General features: G+C 38.4%; 1 protein-coding gene across 3 annotated transcripts in view; it reads left to right on the forward strand.

Annotated features, from left to right (window-relative positions):
• Nucleotides 1-2,124: 2,124 nt before the first annotated feature.
• Nucleotides 2,125-21,420, forward strand: part of GREB1L (GREB1 like retinoic acid receptor coactivator) — a 130,396-nt gene continuing 111,100 nt past the window's right edge. For all 3 annotated transcript variants that reach the window (XM_063077061.1, XM_063077062.1, XM_063077063.1), the window contains exons 1-3: nucleotides 2,125-2,281; nucleotides 5,090-5,287; nucleotides 20,220-20,396. In XM_063077061.1, coding sequence (XP_062933131.1) covers nucleotides 2,125-2,281; nucleotides 5,090-5,287; nucleotides 20,220-20,396 — 532 coding nt within the window. The remainder of the gene's footprint in view (nucleotides 2,282-5,089; nucleotides 5,288-20,219; nucleotides 20,397-21,420) is intronic.

Below are 21,420 nucleotides of genomic sequence, written 5' to 3' on the forward strand. Positions count from 1 at the left end.
GCTCTTGCACATAAGTCTGGAAAACTTGAGAGTAGGTTGCGGATGTGCTGTACATCGCCCCTTCTCTGCTCATGAGTCAGCACACTAGATCATGGCTCCCTTTCCTGAGGAGCCCAGGTCCATACTCAGGGTCCTTCTCAACAAGTCCTCCAGGGACTCCTTCCAGAGGTGGCATTCCAAATGAAATTTAGTATCTATCCCTGTCCTTGATGGGAGAAGTGAGGCTAAGATATTCCCCACATTACCTGTCTTGAAATGAGAATTACCCAACTTGAGCCTACACAGTAGGAAGGCAGGATTTGTTATTGCATGGCTAGATTTGAGTCCGGGCTCCATCCCTTATTAGCTGAGTGACAGTGGGCAAGTCATTTAGATTCTCTGAATTTCAGGTTTTTGTTTTTGTTTTTTAATTTGTGAAGTAGAAAGAGATCATGCCTACTTCAGAATACTGAGGATTAAATAAGATGATTTTTATAAAGTGCTTATTAATATCCTGTCTAGCCCATCAGTTCTCAAACTTTTAGTTCAGTACCCCTTTCTATTCTTAAAAGTTATTGAGGGCCTCATAGAGTTTTTGTTTATGTAGATTATATTTATTAGAAATTAAAACAGAGATATAAAAATATTTATTAATTTTTAAAATTAATAATAAATCCACTATATATTAACATAAATAACATATTTTATGAAAAATAATTATTTTCCAAAGAAAAGTTAGAATAATAGCCTATCTGCTTCTGCATTCAGTCTGTTGCAATATCACACATCATGCAGATTCTGGAAAATTCCTCAGTGAACTTATAAGAGAATGAGAGTGAAAAAGGCAAACAATACCCTAGTAATAGTTTGAAAATAGTTTTGACCTCATGGACCCCTGAAAGTGTCTTGGGGCCCCAGGACCATACTTTGGGAATCACTGGTTTAGTCAATAGTTAGCACCCACTAAATTATTGTTATTATTGTAATACATGGAAATTTTTGTAACTACTAAGTACTATAAAAATATTAGTGACAAGAAATAAAGGTCATGGCTTTAAAACTTCTTACTCTATACTTTTCTGAAGAGTCCTAAATAAGATTTTACTTCAGATGAGGCAAAAGAAACAACAGTGTTTTTCAAACACGTACTAGTACAGTCATTCCTTGGTATCTGCAGGGGATTGGTTTCAGTACCTGCACAGATACTGAAATCTGAGGACGCTCAAGTCCCTTATATAAAATGGTGTAATCTTTGCATATAGCCTACTCACATCTTCCCGTATACTTTAAATCATTTCTAGATTACTTATAATACCTAATACTATGTAAATGCTATATGAATAGTTGTTATATTTTTTATTTGTATTATTTTTATTGTTTTTGTTATGTTTCACATTGTGTTGTTATTTTTTATTGGTTTTTTTTCCCTAATATGTTTGATCCATGGTTGGTTGAATCCATGGATGAGGAACCTGTGGATATGGAGGGTTCACTGTAATATGACTTTGAAAAGTTCATGGAAAGATTTGTATTATCCTTAATTCTATTTTTCCATGAACTTTTAAAAGTACCTGTGTACATAAATGAGTTTTTTGAGTTTAAAAGACTCAGATCTTGTTTTCAGGAGTTTGTTAATTAAATATATTGTCATAAAGATTTCATTTTTCTCCCAGTCTTTTTTTCCTCCCTAGAGTAATAGATTTGAGTAGGGAGAAAAGTTAACTAGATAATTACTCTGAAACCCCTGACAGAGTTGGGGTAGGGTTATGGTAGCTCACCAGTTTTAAGGAGGAGTTGTGGCCGCATTGTTAATCAGGTTGGGCTTCATAATTGACAGGTCAATTTTGATTTACTGGTTGGAGAGCCTTGACTTAAAGCATTTATTACTGTTTGATTTTTATATATAAGATTCTTTAAAGGGGCTTTTTGAAATGGGTTTGGAATGTAAAGACAAAAAGCACAAGTGATATGACAACATAACTCAGGTTGTCTTAACAAGAAATATGGGGTAGTTCATATAGTTTACATCTTAAGATACAGGGCTATAGTTTATAGTAGCTGTACATGTGCTTTGCAGACATATAACCTCTAATTATAATTTTCTCCTTTCTTCCTCTTTTTCTTTGGGGTGGGTGGGTATAGACCATGGGGAATTCATATGCTGGGCAACTGAAATCTGCTCGATTTGAGGAAGCTCTCCACAACTCCATAGAGGCCTCTCTCAGATGTAGTAGTGTGGTACCACGGCCAATTTTTTCCCAGCTGTACTTGGACCCTGACCAGCATCCTTTCTCATCTGCAGGTAAGTTTGTCAATCACACACATTTCTAGACTCCTTTTAAGAGAAGAAGTGGGGATTCCAGATCTTGGGACCTCTGAAATAAATTGGCTAAATGTTAGTGAATGCTAGTCTCCTTTTCCCCAACTGTCTTTTATTTTTTATTTTATATTTTATTTATTTATTTATTTATTTATTTATTATTTTTTATTAAATTATTTTATTTTATTTATTGAATCAAAATCGATTATACATATTTTTCAGGTTAAACATTGACATATGTTGATTAAATCAATATTACTAGCATATATATTGTTACAAATCATAATTATTCTTTATGCCCCTTGTCCAACCTCTCCCCTTCCCCCCTCTAATTGCCCTAGATTTCTTCTCTCCTTCTTAAAGAATAATGGTTACTTTATTAACTTGTTGCCTAGATGATCTGTCCAATGCTGAGAGATGTGATCAGGTCCCCCAATATTATCATAGAGCAGATGCTTCTTCTGTTACTCTGAAATGGGTTTTGTGGAAAGAGACATCCTCTTCTTTTCTTTGTCTCTGCTGGTGACTATTGTGTCAATGCACTCCAGTGGTTGGCAGACCATCTGCGTGGTGGCTGTGGCATCTAGCTGCTTTTGCAGCAGCCATGGTTATTGTGGTGGCTGTGGTGGGCCACCCACATGGAGGTAATGTTTTTGGCATGCTCCTTGGCACTGGCGGTATGCCTTGTTGTGGGTGTGTTTGGTCCCCTTCTCCGTGCCTCTGGTCCCTGGGCAGACTCCAAGGTGCTGGTGCCATGTGCCTGGTTGTGGGAGAGGGGTCCAGTCCCCTTCTCCATGTCCTGGGTCCCTGGGCGGGCCCTGAGGTACTGGCGCAGTGTGCCTGGTTGTGAGAGAGAAGTCCATTCCCCTTCTCCTTGACTCGGGTCCCCAGGCAGGCCCCAAGGTGCTGGCATGGTGTGCCTGGTTATGGGAGGGTGGTCTGGTCCCCTTCTCCATGCCCCAGGACTGTGGGCAGGCCCCGAGGCACTGGCTTGGTGTGCCTGGTTGTGGGAGAGAGGTCCATTCCCCTTCTCCTTGACTCGGGTCCCCAGGCAGGCCCCAAGGTGCTGGCGTGGTATGCCTGGTTAAGGGTGGTCCGGTCCCCTTCTCCATGCCCCAGGACCGTGAGTGGGCCACGAGGCGCTGGCTTGGTGTGCCTGGTTGTGGGAGAGAGGTCCAGTCCCCTTCTCCGTGCCCTGGGACCATGGGCAGGCCCCAAGGTGCTGGCTTGGTGTGCCTGGTTGTGGGAGAGAGGTCCAGTCCCTTTCTCCATGCCTCAGATCCCTGGGCAGGCCCTGAGGCACTGGTGCAGTGTGCCTGGTTATGGGAGAGAGGTCCAGTCCCCTTCTCCATACCCCAGTTCCCTGGGTGGGCTCTGAGGTGCTGGCATGTTGTGCCTGGTTGTGGGAGGGAGGCCTGGTCCCCTTCTCCATGACCTGGGTCCCTGGGTGGGCTCCAAGGTGCTGGCATGTTGTGCCTGGTTGTGAGAGGGTGATCCGGTCCCTGACTCCATATCCCGGGTCCCGGGGTGGGCCCCAAGGCGCTGCCTCAGTGTGCCTGGTTGTGGGAGGGTGGACCGGTCCCCTTCTCCATGTCCCAGGACCGTGGGTGGGCACCAAGGAGCTGGCTTGGTGTGCCTGGTTGTGGGAGAGAGGTCCAGTCCCCTTCTCCTTGCCTCAGATCCCTGGGCAGGCCCCAAGGTGCTGGTATGGTGTGCCTAGTTGTGGGAGGGGGGTCCAGTCCCCTTCTCCATGCTTCAGGTCCCCAGGCTGGCCCCAAGACACTGGTGCAGTTTGCTTGGATGTGGGAGTGGGGTCCGGTCCCCAGATCCAAGCCTCCAGTTCCCAGGCAGGCCCCAAGGGTGCTGGTGGTGTGCCTGGGCCGGAACTAATTTTTTGTCCTTTGCTTCTAACATGGGGGAACTTCCTGTGGGAACCAGTACTTCAGCTGTGTGGTTGTTTAGATTGCTACTTTGCTGCTGTTTCACTAGGGAAGGCTTTTTGTGCAGCTCAGGGTTTAATGGTTGATCTTATTGGTACTTCCTGCTCTCCAGGGACCCGGTGGATCTGTGTTCTGTAGAATCTTTGGTCTGGGTCTGAGTTTTTTCATCAAACTGCACCCGTGCAATTCTGCATTCCTGACCAGTCTCCTCTGACTGGTCCTGTGCTGATTGGGGGGCAGGTCAGCTGTCCTTTTGTGTCCCAGTGTTCCCCTGGTGGGCACGTCTCCTCTACCACCCATGCTCCAAACACTTCCCATGCGTTGGTCCCTTACAATGACTCACTGGCCTCTGAGCGGCTCCCCTTTTTCAGTTGTTCTGGCTCCTTGCTCCAGCATGGGTCCTCGGGAACCCTATTAGTGGTCCTGGGGGCTGCCAAGGCTGTCTTCTCCCCTGCTGCCTCCAAGCAACTCCATCTGAAGGGCACAGCTGTGGCTTCTGCCGGCTCCTGCTCCATGCGCTCAGCAGCTCGAGCCTTAAAGCAGCTGCATCCCGAAATGCTCAGAGCAGCTTTTTCTTTCTCTTATCGTAGTTTCTCCTGCCTTCATGAACTCCATAGGTCTCTCCTCCTCTTCCCCTGAGCTCCAGCAGCCCCAGCTTGGCTGATGTTACATTTTTATAGTTGTAAATTTGGTTGATTTGTGTGAGAGAGTGACACTGGGGACTGTCTATTCTGCAATCTTGATTGAATCTCCTCCCAACTATGTCTTTTAGAACTATGAATTTTTCTTCGGATTATTTTTCCATAAGCATCTCTTTATTAAGTTTGCTATGACTTATTTGCTTATCTAGATGTCAAACCCAAGGTGGAGGATCTAGAGAAAGATTTGGTACACCGCTACACTCAAAATGGAAGTCTGGATTTTTCTAACAATCTAACAGTTAATGAAATGGAAGATGACGAAGATGATGAAGAAATGTCTGATTCTAACAGCCCACCAATTCCCTATTCACAAAAACCTGCCCCAGAAGGATCTTGCACTACAGATGGTGGGTTTTAGTTTCTTGTTTTTTAGTTTTGGGGTTTCTGTTTTTGTTTTTTGTTGGGGGGGTGCTATTTTTCCTCTAATATTGTCTGGCCCATTTCCGATCATTACATGCAGTGCTCAAGGCTGGAAACCAGTAATTATGGAAAGGAATGAGGAGTGATTATGCTTTCACATTATCTCCTATGATTCACAGCAGGTGTCTATAAGAAAGACCAGTATTATCATTGCATTATAGATGAAGAGACTGAGATTCGCAGTTGAATGACTTCTCTGAGATGGTCTGTGGCAAAGGCAAGTCTAGATCCAGGTCAAGACTAATACGCTTCTGGTACTCCGTGCTCTTCCTGCAAGAATGCTGCCTCTTCCTACTTCTTTCTATTTAACACCCCCTAAACAATAATAGCAATATCAGAAGTTTTATATTTGCCTTTTACATTTATTTTGAACACTCATCCAGTCAGTATACAGGATTAAAATGTAAATATTTTGATAATCCCATTTCATTTATTAGTGTCAATCTCCTCTTCCATCAAGGTTTTAACCACACTTTTAATAAGAAAACCCTAGTGTAAAGCATTTTCGGTTTTTCACGGTTTTGGTGATATCACAACTTAAGTTATGCTCTCTCCCCTCCATTTAGTGGTTTGCAGTGCTATTTTCGGGCCATCCTAGCCTAATTAGTTTGTGAGTTCTACTTTATCCTAATTAGCCAGAGTACAATTTTTATACCCAGACTGACTTGAACCTGGGATGATTTTAGTGCATGAAAATCTTGGGGCATGGGGGATGGGGGAGGAGAAAAAGGGGATAAAATTTCAGGACATTCTCCTCACAAAGCTGGAAGTGCCAATAGTTTGGGATAAACTAGAGATTCAAAAATGAAAAGCCAGGGCCGAGCCCGTGGCGCACTCGGGAGCGTGCGGCGTTGGGAGCGCGCGACGCTCCCGCCGCGGGTTTGGATCCTATATGGGAATGGCCGGTGCACTCACTGGCTGAGTGCCGGTCACGAAAAAGACAAAAAAAAAAAAAAAATGAAAAGCCAGATAAATAGTTTGCACTGTTTTGGAGTTTTATTTTCTCTTGCCTTTTGTTTTGTTTTGTTTTGAGAATCTGATAAACAGTAAAGGGGTCAAAATCCCCTACCTGGCAATGAAGAGACCTGAATAATACTCCTAGTAGCTAATCTGTGCGCGATTCACTACAAGTGGTCTCTAGCAATTAGCACTACTGGTTTTTTGAGTTGAGCCTTCTGAATTTGCTTCCACTCACAATTGGTTTTTGCCCAGACTTGGCATAATATATATAGATTTATTCGTTATTGATGTAATACAGGCCTTTAAACCTGTAGAGGTGTGGGAGGTGGCTAGCATTATGCTTCTGCTTACTTACTTTATATACATTTTCATGCCTTTTATTTAATTGAGCAGTCAACTCATGTTTATCAAGTAACAAACTAGAAGCTGAAATAGTGCTTAAAATATTGTTGGATTCTCATTGAAAATCTTGTTATACATGAGTTTTAAATAGAACCAGAGTAAAAGCTTTAGAGGATAATTTTGAGATATTGTATTTTATACTAAAAATTGGGGAAGAGATTCTCTTGTTTTCCTGTGCCCTAGGAATGTTTTTAGTTTGCCTTTTGGGGTATCTGACACTGGTATCATTTAAAACCAGATATGGAAGGCTGTTTAGTACCCACCCAGATATAAACTCAGTGATCTGAAGATAGCAAATGTTTCCTAAACATTAAAACATGAGACGTACAGGAAGGGTAATAGTTATTTTAAAGATAAAGGAGGTGTAATTTTTCTGTAAACAAAGAGCTATCCCACCCACACACAAGAGTCAAATTCCAAGATGACCTGAAAACACTAGTCCTACATTTCGATTCCTCCATCAGCTACTTTAGGTTCTTATAATCAATGTCCATTATTAGTTTTACCCTTGTAATTCAACTGAAGGGGTGGGCATTTGAAACAAAAAGCAGCTTATAATTTGATAGTTTATGGTTTGTACATAGCTCTTTCCGTTTGGCTTATTCTAAGATAGTTGTAAGGGTCCTCTTACTCAATGGGAAAACGGCCCTGAAATTTTCCTTATAAAATGGCCCTGAAAGAGGGCAATATCACAGCCGGGCTTGTTTCGGCATACCACCTTCCCTTCATGGGAAATCTCCTATTTACCTAAGGCTTAAAGGAAGGTAAAGCTATTTTTAGAGGCAATTTAGATAAGCAGATACTTAACACCTGATGGGCTGCCAGGGGTTACCTTTCAGATGTAAATTTTGGTTGCTAATTTCTTATGTAAATTATTGGAATAGTGTAGGTTCCTACCCTGCTGGGAGGCAGTTGATTGTCTAAAGGGGTAAAGAGCAACCAAACTTCAGGCCTCCAAATACTGCTTTGATTACTTTAGTTTGTGTTTACAGCTGTTTCAGTAAACTTTCCCCTCCCCCCTTTAAGTTTACTCTGTAAGCTTCAAGTTGGAGATAATTGGAGAATGCAAAGCTGTTTCTGTGAAGTGAAAACCCTGGCTATTTTCTTAAGGAAATGGAGATGTAGTTTACGAAGAAGGATCCTCTACTGTTATTTCTGTTTTAAAAAAATTAAAATTATTTGCTCTGCAAGAGGGCAACATTTCAGAATTATTCTTGGAAAATGAAACTATTACAGAAGGAAGTTTGTCAAATAAATTATTTGTATGCCCATATTGATATCTTAACTTTCCTTATGCACAGTAAACAGGCTTAGGGCCTTCCAGTAGCCTTTGAAAGAAAGATCATATCCTTTCAGAATTATTTTAGATGTAATTCAGAATTACCCTGCAGGGTAGTACTAAGGTTTCTTTTTATTTAGTTTGAGATTTTAATTGATTTAATATTTGATTTTTATTAGATTAATAGTCAATAGAGCATGGTGTTGTAACACCAGGTCAAGGGTTCAGATCCCTGTACTGGCCAGCTGCCAAGAAAAAAAAATTAATAATTGGACATATTTCTAATAGTGAGAAAAGAGAACTACCTGCCACATTGGATATTTGGATCCTATAGGTCTTGAAATATAATCACTTTTCATAGATTCTTTAGCTTTCCACTCTTTTTTAGACCCTTGGCAGATGAACTTATTCTCAGAATAACAACAGACTGAACTCAGGAACTTTTCCTTGATTTCACAGCCATTTTGCCCTTGAACTGACCTTGTTTCTAGACTGAGCCTTGCCTTCCCTTTCTCTCCTATTTTCTTTCTTCTTTATTAAATTGCCCGTGTGGCTTGTGTTGACAAGTAACTAGGAGGTAAGAAGATAAAATAGGACTATTTTATCTTGTAAAATAGACTTTGTTTAAAGAACAGCTTTAAATTTATGGAAAAATTGAGAAAAAGGTAGTTTTTATATATCCCTGCACAGTTTCCCCTATTATTAATATCTTAGTATAGTACATTTGTTACATGTAATGAACCAGTATTGATACACTTATTAATTTTAGTAATAAAGTCTATACTTTGTTTGGGTTCCTTAGTTTTTACCTAATGTCCTTTTACTTTCCAGGATCCATCCAGGATACTTAGATTTAATTGTTATGCTTCCTTAGGCTCCTCTTGGCTGTGACAGTTTTTCAGACTTGCCTTGTTTTTGATGACCCTGACAGTCTTAGGAGTATTAGTCAGGTGTATTATAAGAAACCCTCTATTGGAATTTGTCTGATGTTTTTTCCTCTGCTGAGGCTGGGGTTATGGGTTTTGGGAGGAAGATCACAGATAAAGTGCCATTTTCATCATGTTATATCAAGGGTACATACTGTCAACATGATTTATGACTGTTGGTATTGACCCCTGGTCACCTCTTCCCCCTTCCCTTTCTGTACTGTGCCCAGCCCACATGGAAGGAGTAGGGAGTTGTGTTCCGTATCCATGAGGGCAGAGTATCTATGTAAGTTATTTGAAATTCTACTGCGTGTTAATTTGTCTCTTCTCCCCCATATATTAATTAATGTGTTTGTTTATATCATTATGGACTCAAGGACATTTATTTTATGTTTTGGGTTATAATCCAATACTAATTTGTTTTCTTGCTCAGACTGCTCCAGTTTTGGACATTGGGAGCTCTCTAGGTTGGTTTTTGTGCCCCTTTTACATTGTGGGTTTGTTTTTGGCATAAAACATGACATTTTCTCTTTTCATCGTAACAGGCACCTCTTGAAAAACATTTTTAAGAGAATGAGGCTAGAAAACATGCTTCTCATAGAATCCAGTCATTGCCTAATAATTACTACTTTTTACCTCTAGGTGTCCTCATATCATAAATGGGAAAGCCCTCAAAGGCTGAAAGGCTAGAAACTGGACATCTTCGTTTGAGTGTACTGTGTATGTTTCATTCTGCTGCAGTAATCACTCTGAACTAATCTCTCTTCCCTAGAAAATCCTGCTTTCTTCAGGCATTCTCCACGCTGACTGTGCCTTCTCAACTCTATCCCTGTTTAGATCAAAAATTGTACTTTTTTCCTCTTAATCTCCCTTTTGCTGCAATGTATTGCTCGAAAAATCTCATCGGAAATGTCAGTCTCTAAGCATGGATTACCTTTGTGGTTTACAAAAACTTGAATTGTAAGGATTCATCAGCAAGTATAAGATAGGTGGATGCTGACACAGTCCGTGGCTGACAGGGACCAGTGCATCAAATGACCTGTAGAATTCAGTCTGAAAAGGGTTCAGGGAAGTCAGGGGACAGGACCCGGCAAAAATAAGCAAGGAAGAAGTTACAGGAGAGTGTCCTACATCATCAGACTGGGGGAAGGTGAAGCATTATACTGTAGATGAGTCAGAAGTACTAATGAGGCTCAAGGAGCATCTCACTTAGAGTTGAGACCCGGGTTCTTGTCCTACCATTTCTGGTTGCTGAGCATTTGACCTTGGCCCATTTTTTAACCTATTTGGGTCCTTTCCTCATTTACATATTAAAGAGATTAGAATAGATTAGTGTTCCCCAATCTCTGACTCACAACTCTCTCATAATAATGTGTAATCTTTTGAACTCCTCAGGGATCTAAAAACTAATTCTGTCATTCCATGGCATGTGTTAATGACTTGATTTTGAGCCCCAAGTATTTATTTTAGATAAGTACATTAATATACTCTTTGATATTCATGCTACACAAGAAAAATTATCTACAGTTGATCATTCAGTAAATGCTGTTTAATTTACTTTAAATTGGTTGTGTAGAAAAGGCATGTTTTGTTGAGAAATTCAAAAACAAAATATATATTTTTTATATTCTTTTAACATTTATTTTGTACATATTTGTGGGGTACAGTGTGTTGTTTCAATACATGCATATACTGCACAATGATTCACTTATGGTACATAGAGTAGTTTTGTACCCATTAGTTCAACATTTCTCCTCACCCCCCACCTCTACCCCTTGCCTCTAGTAACTATTACTCTATTCTCTACGTCTATGAGAACCACTGTTTTGTTGTTGTTTTTAGATTCCACATGAGTGATATCATACCATATTTATCTTTCTGTGACTTACTTCATTTAACATGATGGTTTCCAGTTCCATCCATGTTGCTGCAAATGATAGGATATCATTTTTTTTTTTTAACAGCTGAGTAGTATTCCATTGTGTATATGTACCACAGTTTTTTGTCCGTCCATCCATTGATGGACATTTAGGTTGATTCCATCCCTTGGCTGTTGTGAATAGTGCTGCAATGAACATGGGAGTGCAGGTGTCTTTTTGATATATTGATTTAATTTCCTTTGAGTATATACCAAGTAGCGAGATAGCTGGGTCATAGGGTAGATCTATTTCTCGTTCTCGAAAGAACTTCCGTACTGTTTTCCGCAGTGGCTGTACCCACTTACACTCCCACCAGCAATATAGGAGAGTTCCTTTTTCTCTGTATCCTCGCAGATAAATAAATAAAAAAGAATTTGTTTTTTGTCTTGTTGACAATAGCCGTTCTAACTGGATTGAGATGATATCTCGCGGTTTTAATTTGCATTTCCCTGATGATTAGTGATGTTGAGCATTTTTTCATGTGCCTGCTGGCCATTTGTATGTCTTCTTTTAAGAAATGTCTGTTCAGGTCCTTTGTTTTTAAATTGGGTTATTTGGTTTTTTGCTGTTGAGTCTGAATTCCTTATATATTCTGGCTATTAGCCCTTGTCTGATGTGTAGTTTGCAAATACTTCCTCCTATTCTGTAGGTTGTCTCTTCACTTTGTTGACAGTGTTCTTTGCTGTGCAGAAGCTTTTTACTTTGATGTAGTCCCATTTATGTATTTTTACTTCAGGTGCCTGTGCCTTTGTAATCTTGCTCAAAAAAGCGCTGCCCAGTCCCATTGCATGTAGCATTTCCTCTATATTTTTTTCTAGTAGTTTCATAGATTCAGGTCTTAAATTTAGGCCTTTGACCCATTTTGAGTTGATTTTTGTGTATGGTGAGAGATGGGGGTCTATTTTCAATCTTCTGCATGTGGATACCCAGTTTTCCCAGCACTGTTTGTTGAAGAGGCTGTCCTTTCTCCCTTGTATATTTTTTGGCACCTTTGTCAAAATTTAGTTGGCTGTAAGTGTGTGGGTTTATTTGGGGGCTCTCTATTCTATTCCATTCATCAATTTGTCTGTTTTTATGCCAGTACCATGCTGTTTGGGTTCCTATAGCATTACAGGATATTTTGAAGTCAAGAAGTGTGATGCCTCCAACTTGTTCTTTTTGTTCAAGATTGCTTTAACTATACGGGATTTTTTGTGGTTCCATACAAATTTTAAGGTCATATTTTCTATTTCTTTGAAGAATGTCATTGGTATTTTGATAGGGATTGTGTTGAAAGTGTAGATTGCTTTGGGTAGTATGAACATTTTGATGATGTTAATTCTTCCAACCCATGAACATGGGATATCTTTCCATTTGTGTCCTCTTATATTTTTTTTTAACCAAGGTTTTATAGTTTTGTTTGTAGAGGTCTTTCATTTCCTTTGTTAAATTTACTCCTTGGTATTTCATTTTTTTGGTAGCTATTGTGAATGGGATTACTTTCTTGATTTCTTCAGCTATTTTGTTGTTGGTGTATAGGAAGGCTGTTGATTTTTGTGTGTTGATTTTGTCTCTTGCCACTATACTGAATTCATTTATTAGTTTCAGGCATTTTTTGGTGGTGTCTTTAGGGTTTTCTATTTATGGAGTCGTGTCATCTTCAAATAAGGATAGTTTGACTTCCTCTCTTCTGATTTGACTGCCCTTTATTGCTTTTTCTTGCCTTATTTTGCTGGCTAGAGCTTCTAGTACTGTGTTGAATAAGAGAGAGGGAAGTGGGCATTCTTGTTTTGTGGAAGTCTTAGAGAAAAAGCCTCCGATTTTTGTCCATTCAATATGAATTATTTGCAGGTTTGTTATATATAGCCTTTATTGTTTTGACGTACATTATTTGTTGAGTGTTTTTATCATGAAGGAATGTTGGATTTTATCAAATGCTTTTTCTGCATCTGTTGAGATGATCATATGGGTTTTCCTTCATTCTAAATGTGATGTATCACATTTATAGATTTCTGTATGTTGAACCATCCTTGCATCCCTGGGATGAATCCTACTTGTTCATGGAGTATGATGTTTTTAATGCATTGCTGCATTCTGTTTGCTAGTATTTAGTTGAGGTTCCTCATGTATGTGTTCATTAGGGATATTGGTCTATAGTTTTCTGTTTTTGTTGTGTCTTTTTCCAGTTTCAGTATAGGGGTAATGCTGGCTTCATAAAAAGAATTTGGAAATATTCCCTCCTCTTCAATTTTTTGGAGAAGTTTGACAAGAATTGGTATTAGTTCTTTTTTGGATGTTTGGTAGAATTCAACAGTGAAGCCATCTGGTCCTGGGGCTTTCTTTGTGGCAAGATTTTTTATTACTGCTTCAATCTCATTACTCATTATTGATCTGTTTAGGTTTCCTAGTTTTTCATGATTCAACTTTGGTAAGTTGTATGTGTCCAGGAATTTATCCATTCCTTCTAGGCATTCCAGTTTTTTCACATATAGTTTAGTAGTCTTATTTGAGTCTTCTCTCTTTTTTCTTCAGTAGTCTAACTAAAAGTTTATCGATTTTATCTTTTCAAAAAACCAATTCTTTGTTTCACCGATCTTTCATGCTATTTTAAATCTCTAATTCATTTATTTCTGCTCTGTTCTTTGTTATTTGTCTCCTACTGACTTTGGGTTTGGTTTGTTCTTGTTTTTCCAATTCTTTGAGGTGTAACGTTAGGTTATTTGGAGTTTTTCTTCTTTTTTGATGTAGGCATTTATTGCTATAAACTTCCTTAGAACTGCTTTCACTATGTCCTATAGGTTCTGGTATGTTGTTTCCATTTTCCTCCAGAAATTTTAAATTTTCCTTCTTGGTTTCTTCTTTGACCCATTTATTGTTTAGGAGCATACTGTTTAATTTCCATGTATTTGTACAATATCTAGTGTCCCTTTTGTTGTCAATTTCTAGTTTTATTTGAAGAACTCCCCTTAGCATTTCTTGTAAGACAGGTCTCATGTTGATGAATTCCCTTAGTTTTTGTTTGTCTGGAGAGCCTTTATTTCTCTTTCATATGTGAAGGTTAGTTTTGCCGCATACAGAATTCTTGGCTGACAGTCTTTTCAGCACTCTGAATATATCATCCCGTTCTCTTCTGGCCTGTAGAGTTTCTATTGAGAAATCTGCTGAGAGATGTATTGGGGTTCTGTTGAATGTTATGTGTTTCTTTTCTCTTGCTGCTTTCAGTATTCTCTCTTTGTCTTTGGTTTTTGATAATTTCATTATGATGTAACTTGGGGTTTTCCTCCTTGGATTAAATTTCACTGGTGACTTCTGAGCTCCCTGTACTTGGATGCTGTCAACTTAGAATCTCCATAGTTGGGATATTTTCAGCCATTATTTTCTTGAAAATATTTTCTTTGTTTATCTCTTCCTTTTCTTCCTTTTCTTCTCCTTTGAGTATGCCAATTATACAGAGGTTATTTTGCTTGAGGGAGCCCCAAATTTGCTGTATTTCTGGTTCATCTTTTTCTTTTTCTTTTTGCTCCTCTGATTGGATAATTTCTTGTGTTTTATCTTTGAGCTCACTGATTCGCTCCTCTCTTTGATTAAGTCTGCTGTTGGAGTTTTCTATCGAGTTTTTCAGGTCAGATAATGTATTTATTTCTAGAATTTCTATTTTTTAAAATTGATTCTATGTCTTTGTCAAGTTTCTCTTTCTGCTCCTGAATTATTATCCAGATGTGATTTGATCTTCTATCCATATTTTCTTGTGACTCTGTGAACATCCTTAAGAGGGTTATTCTGAATTTTCTGTCAGACATTTCATAGATCTGCTGTTCTTCTGCATCCATTGCTGGTGCTTTGTTTGTTTCATTTGATGGCAACATATTTCTCTGTTCTACCTCGATCTTTGTGTCTTTCTGTTGATGCTGGCCTCTGGGCAGCTCTTCTCCAGTCAGTTGTGGCTGTCTGCTCCTATGTGGGCCAGGGGGAATCCTGCCAGTGGTCTTTATGGCTTGTCGGCTGGTATGATGTGCTCTGAAGCCCCCTTTCCCTTTGCAGACTCTAAGCAGGTTTACATGAAGGGTGCCACTGCAGCTTTATCAGCTTGTGTAATAGCTAGTCCCTGCCTCCATACCAGGCGGGCTCAGAGCAACAGGTGCAGTCCCTACACCCTCTCACCATTGCCTCTTGCACCTTCACAAACTCTGCAAGTCTCTCCTCCTCCTCCCCCAGCTTTAGCGCTTCCAGGTTGTCAGTCTTTGCCTTTTAATAATTGTAAATTGATTACTTATGGGAAGGGGAGACATTGGCATTTTCTATTCTGCCACCTTGATGATGACACTCTGAAATATTATACTTCTTTTGGGAAGAAGGAGAGGAGCCAAATGTATTTAAATGTTTTCCAGCATTAAAAACAAGTCAAAATCTACTTTTATTTTTGGCTGCGGCTGGGCGGTAAGGGGATCCGAACCCTTGACCTTGGTGTTTTAACACCATGCTCTAACCAACTGAGCTAGCCGCCAGCCCTCAAAATCTACTTTAAATATGTAAATTTTGAAATTCCTACATTTTAGGATTAAAAAGATATAGTAGTTTATTTTTATAATTTTTGCTCTATGTGATGAGAAGGTTTTAGGCTGCTGTTTGCAGGAAATTCTCTATAACATGCTTGCCGGAGACCAGCTCTGCAGGATTTGTTGGACCTGAATAGGTGGTGTGGATTCGGTGAAAAGGAAGAGACGGACCACAGATGTCTAGTGCAAGTGTGGACAACAACCACAAGAATCTTGCTTTATTTATATGTTTTTACTTAATCTTTTACATAATGATTCATCTTTCAATCAAAACATTTTTTTAATTTCATCTCTATAGAAAAAGAAAAATCAGAATGTTCCAAAGCACTCATGCTGTGATAAAAGCACCCACTCATGCATTAATAGTTCACCCCAAAGCCTGTGGCTTGTGGCCAGGAAACTATACAATAGCAGCATGCTTGGCTTTAAAACGTCAGACTTTTTGTCTGAATCACAATTCTTAACTTTTTAAACTTACACATAAACTTATATTCTAAATTTCTATTAAATCTTACCTATATTTAACAATTTAATGTTTTATGTTTTATATTAACTATTCTAATTCTTAACCAAAATCAGAATGTCTATAATATGATTTTTTATAATGAAACTTAATTATAATGTTTTATTATATTTTGCACTACTATTAAAAACAAGTATACTTTAATCTAAACAAAGTCTATTAATATCAAAACCTTTTTATATATCTCTACTATTTTACCTATTCATCTCTATAGTAAAACTTTCTGTTTTGTTGCCAATTGACTCTGGGAACAGTACAAGGAACAAAGTGAAAAATTAAATGATACTACTCAAGCTAACCAAAACACGCTATATCATTCTTATCATTACTAAGGAAAGAACATGTTCTTGGTAAATCAAGTGAAACTGTGGGAGTGGGGAGAAACAAAGAAATCTGTAACTGGTTGTGATCAATTAGTTGTAAACACTACTGCACTTGGACCCACCGTCTCCCTGGGGGAATGTAGATAGAAATCCAACATAATAACTTCATTCCACACGTACAAGAGCATGACCACAGCCACAATGGGTTAATGCACACATCACTAACAAGAAAGATTAATAACAAAATTAAATGGAGCTAACCCATACCAGGAACATGCATCAAAAACACCTTTAGTACTGACAATGCCTTTTAAATAAACCAGTTAATTTTGATGTATTTTAACATGTCCTTTGAGAAACTCCAGGGAATTTCCCAAAGCCATACTAAGACAAAAGGTTAGGCTATTTAATTCTGGGAAGGCTTGTCAAGCAACCAAAGGTGAACAAACAAGAAATTCCACGGAGCCCTGCCACACACACAGGACCCCCTTGTAGCCTGCAGAACAAGGGGTATCACTCCCCAGGCTCCCATGCTATTCCCTATAGCAGGATGGCTCACAGCACATGCTCTTGAAAGAGAATATGTTTTCCCCCCTCATATATGAAAAGCCAAATTGGATTACAATCACTAAATTTTTACCTTTTAAACATTTTTTTTCGATGCTCTAGCAACATATTGTTGCATTTTATGTAGTCTTATAATTTAATGCCTGAGGGTAGGGAATGAATTTAACTTTCACATCTAGCAAACAGCATATTTAGGCATGTGTAAAATTACTCCTTTGTGTTCATTAACATAATCAGTGTTTCCTGAGCTTCTCCTCTTTAACCAACGTATGCAGATTAAGCAGTATATTGATACATATGACTGAAAATAAAAATAATTTGAAATTGTGTAATGTTCAAAACCACACAATGATATGGGGTTTAACTGAGTGAATTATGAGCTCTCTCAGTGGGTTTCCACTAATCCTACATATATTGGATGAAAGGCCCTCAGAACATTCTATTTTTAAAGTAGGATATTAAAATAATTTTTTTTTAGTTTTTAGAAATCGATAATGATGTTTATTTAAATTTCACTTGTAATTTCCAAGTATCTTGGAACACCTTTATAAATCCATGGGAATTTAATAACCACTTGTTGAGAAAAGCTGTGTTAGATGATCTTGAGGTTCCATATAACTCTAATGTTCTAAAAAACTTGTAGTAATTTGCAAATTGGTTCAGACTTGTGGTTCCATCTAGTCCACTCTTCTAATAGAGAGTGAATCAAAGCTGAAGAAAGTTTGCATTGCTACTTCTTAGTGACGGAGATAGCTCCCCTGCTTGCCATTAACAGGCAATCATGAACTCATCTCTGAATTTATCTACACCTTTGGGGAAGATATTTTATATGGTTTGCCTTTGGGAGCAAGTCATACTTTTAATAAAGGTGCTACTTCTTAGGGAAAATGTGCTTCTAGTTTTATTGTCTATGCAAATTAGTAATTTCTTTGACTAAAAAAATTAGTGCTCCTTTTCGTACTTTTAAATGCCTCCTAGATTTATTATTTTAGAATTTGATGAAAAAGTCTGTGTTCACCCCACATTTTGAAAAAAGTCAATTTAGCTTTTCATATATGAAGGGGGAAAACATATTCTTTTTCAACAGCATGTTATAGAGAATTTCCTGCAAACAGCAGCCTAAAACTTTCTCATCACATAGAGCAAAAATTATAAAAATAAACTGCTACATCCTTTTAATCCCAAAATATAGAAATTCCAAAATGTAGGTATTAAAAGTAGATTTTGACTTTTTTTTAATGAAGTGATCATAACCACCGGGTCAGAATTGCCCTTAGCTTTGCTTTTGCCAAGATGATAGTATGCTTTTTGTCTGTTCTTATATGGCAAACTTCCCTTGTCTTACATCAAGTTTGACATTATCAGACTTGTTATGTAACCTTGGACAAGTTTCCTAACCTTTCTGAGACTCAATTTCTCCATCTATGAAAGGGAGATGGTAGTACCTACCTAGAGTTGTTGAGAGAATTACATAAGATAATCTACACAGTGTTTAGCACTACACCTGACTTATGGTAAGTGCTCCATAAGTTCTAGCTGACATCAGTATCATTAGCATGTTAGCATCATCATCATCATCACCAACTTATCATCAATTTCCAACTTCCAGACCTGTGAGCCCTGTCCCTTAATGGAGGTGGGAGTTGCAGAATTCTTTCAAGGGGTTCCATGTATCTGTAGTCTCCAAAAACTGTTAAACTGAGTAAGTAGTATGACTCACATATATAAATGACTGTTTTTCAAATAAATGTAGATAGTATTGTGAACGATAAAATGCAGATTTATTTCAAATTGTTAAATAATTCGTAATAACTTTTTGTTATTATTTTTCTAAATTCATGGACTCTAAAAGTTAAATTGACTTTTGTTAATGTTAAAAAGAGATCTACAAGCTTGAAATGATTGAACCTCATTCTCTTTATCGTTTTAGTCTTCTGTTGTCTTTTTTCCAATTCCATTATTCCTGCTTTTAGGTTTGATGATTCAAACTATATGCACCACAGCTTTATCTGCACCGCAGCTTTATCCATTGTTTTCATGGTGATTTTTAAAATTTCTCCTGTACTAATTGATGGCATTGAATTATTTGTTGGTGTTGGTTGAAATCACAATGTGAATTGATGCTAGAAGAATCTATCATGGTTCTTCCCTGCTTTATATGGGGCAGTGATGGTGGTGCTCCTTAGGTTTGTGTGTGGAGTTTTAGGTGTCTGTTCCTCATGCTCCCTCAAGTTCCTGAAATATCATTCATTTATCATACTTTTATTCAGCCTCTCTTGGTTGCAAATGACAGAAACCCAACAGCAAGTAGCTTAGGTAAAATGAAATTTTTGGAAGAATTCAAAACCAAAAGGTTTTATGACTAAAAAACAGGAAAGGCAAATACAGCTGGGCTTCAGGGACCCAAACACTGCCAGAACAATCTCCCTCCTCTTGTCTCTGCTGAAAGACTTGCCTCGCAGGTCAAGGAACAGGGCTGCCACCAAGCAAACTGCCATCCATGCTCTCGCTGGCTCCATGTTCAGAATTCCTAGGGAAAAGGCCGTTGGCCTGGTTTATGTCACCTGCCTACCCCTGGACCAATTAACTATGGCCAGTGAGTTAGGATATTAAAGTGACCCAGCTTGCATCAGGGGCCAGCTCCATGTCAATCTGGAGTATCGCAGCTCTCCAGGGGAATTACATGATTAGAGTACAGAGAGGGTCATTTCTCAGAAGATGTGCAGTGGAACGATAGCTGTCCTCTGCGATATTGTCTTTGTAATTCTTGGTTCCTTATATATTCTTCTAGTTGACTTCACTGAGGGTTCTTAGAGGAAGATATATTTTGTTCAATTCTGTATCCCCAGGCCTAGGACAGCATCCGTTGCAAGTGTTTGTTTAATAAATGACGAACTAATGAATTTGTGTAATACATCGTGGTATACAAAGTGGTTATGTAAGATTTTGTCGTGTCTCGTATTATATCATGTCATATCTAGTGAAAATAAAAACTCTAGTTTTGAGTTCTACTTCTGGCCCATTCATTTGTGAATCACCAAAGTCTGAGCTTCAGCCTTTTCCTCTGTGACATGTAGAGCATATCTATTCTGATTGTCCACATTTAGAGAACTGAATTTGCATTGAAAGTAAAAATTATTGTATTACATGCACATACAAATTACATGCACTTTTCAAAGTTTGCTGTGTGTTTATCATTGCCTTACCTGTGGACCAGAAAGTATAAAGTCATTTTGGCTGAAGCACATGGTTTAGTGTCTTTTCAGCTCTGTTCAGAGGGGCACATATGATAGATTTGTCTTCTGGGTCAAGTATATGGACTTTACTTTTAGTCCTTGATGGTGATTCCTACGGATAAATCTGCTCTCCAAATGGGTAATGAGGAGCCTCACTAAATATCTCACTCTATCCTTTTTACCTTTTAGGTTTTTGTCAAGCTGGAAAGGATTTGCGTTTGGTATCACTGTGTATGGAACAAATTGACGTCCCAGCAGGATTCCTCCTGGTGGGGGCCAAATCTCCCAATCTTCCTGAACACATCCTGGTTTGTGCTGTAGACAAGCGATTTCTACCAGATGATCGTGGAAAAAATGCACTTTTAGGTGAATATTTCATGCTTATAAAATTCCTTCCAATTGTCATATAGGGCAGGATTTTCTTTTTTAAGGCCAAATAATATTCCATTGTTTATATATGCTAACATTTCTTTATTTAGTAATCCATGGACAGACATTTGGTTTGTTTTCGCATCTTGCCTATTGTGAATAATGTTTCAATGAACATAAGAGTTCAGATATCTCTCTGAGATCCTATTTCAATTCTTTTGGTTATATACCCAGCAGTGAGATTGCTGGATCATATGGTAGTACTCTTTTTAACTTTGTGAGCAACCTCCATATTGTTTTCCACAGCAGCTGCACCGTTTTACCTTCCCATCAACAGTGTATGGGTGTTCCAATATCCTCACCAGCACATCCTCACCAGCACTTGTTATCTTTTGGTTTTGTTTTTACTTTATAATAATAGCCATTCTAACAAACATGAGGTAATACCTCATTGTGATGTTCATTTGTGTTTCCCTGATGATTAGAGATGTTGTTCATCTTTTTAATTAGCTGTTGGCTATTTGTATGTCTTCTAAGTGAAATTAGCCAGTTATGGAAACACAAATACTTCATGATAACACTTTTATGAGGTATCTAAAATAGTCAGACTCACAGAATCAGAGAGTAGAATGGTGTTTGCCAGGGTCTGGGGGGAATGGGCAGTTGCTGTACAACTGATACAAAGTTTCATTTATACAGATAAATAAGTTCTAGAGATCTGCTGTACAATACTGTGCCTATAGATAGCAATACTGCATTGTGCACATAAAATTTTGCTATGAGGGTAGATCTCTTGTTAAACATTCTTACCACAACTTTAAAAATATGTTGTGACAGAAAAATAGAATAAAATTCCTTCTAAGATGAGGGAGTTAAAATACACATTTATTTAAAATTATCACAGAATTAGTTGGGGGTTAAATAGTTTAGATCAGGTATGAAACAGTTTTTTCTTTTAGTAACTTGTTAAAAATTAGTTTTCATTTTCATTCATTCTCAAAAGACTTGCCTTAATTAAAAG

Source organism: Cynocephalus volans, chromosome 13, assembly GCF_027409185.1.
Source record: "Cynocephalus volans isolate mCynVol1 chromosome 13, mCynVol1.pri, whole genome shotgun sequence".
In the NCBI taxonomy this organism is placed as follows: Eukaryota; Metazoa; Chordata; class Mammalia; order Dermoptera; family Cynocephalidae; genus Cynocephalus; species Cynocephalus volans.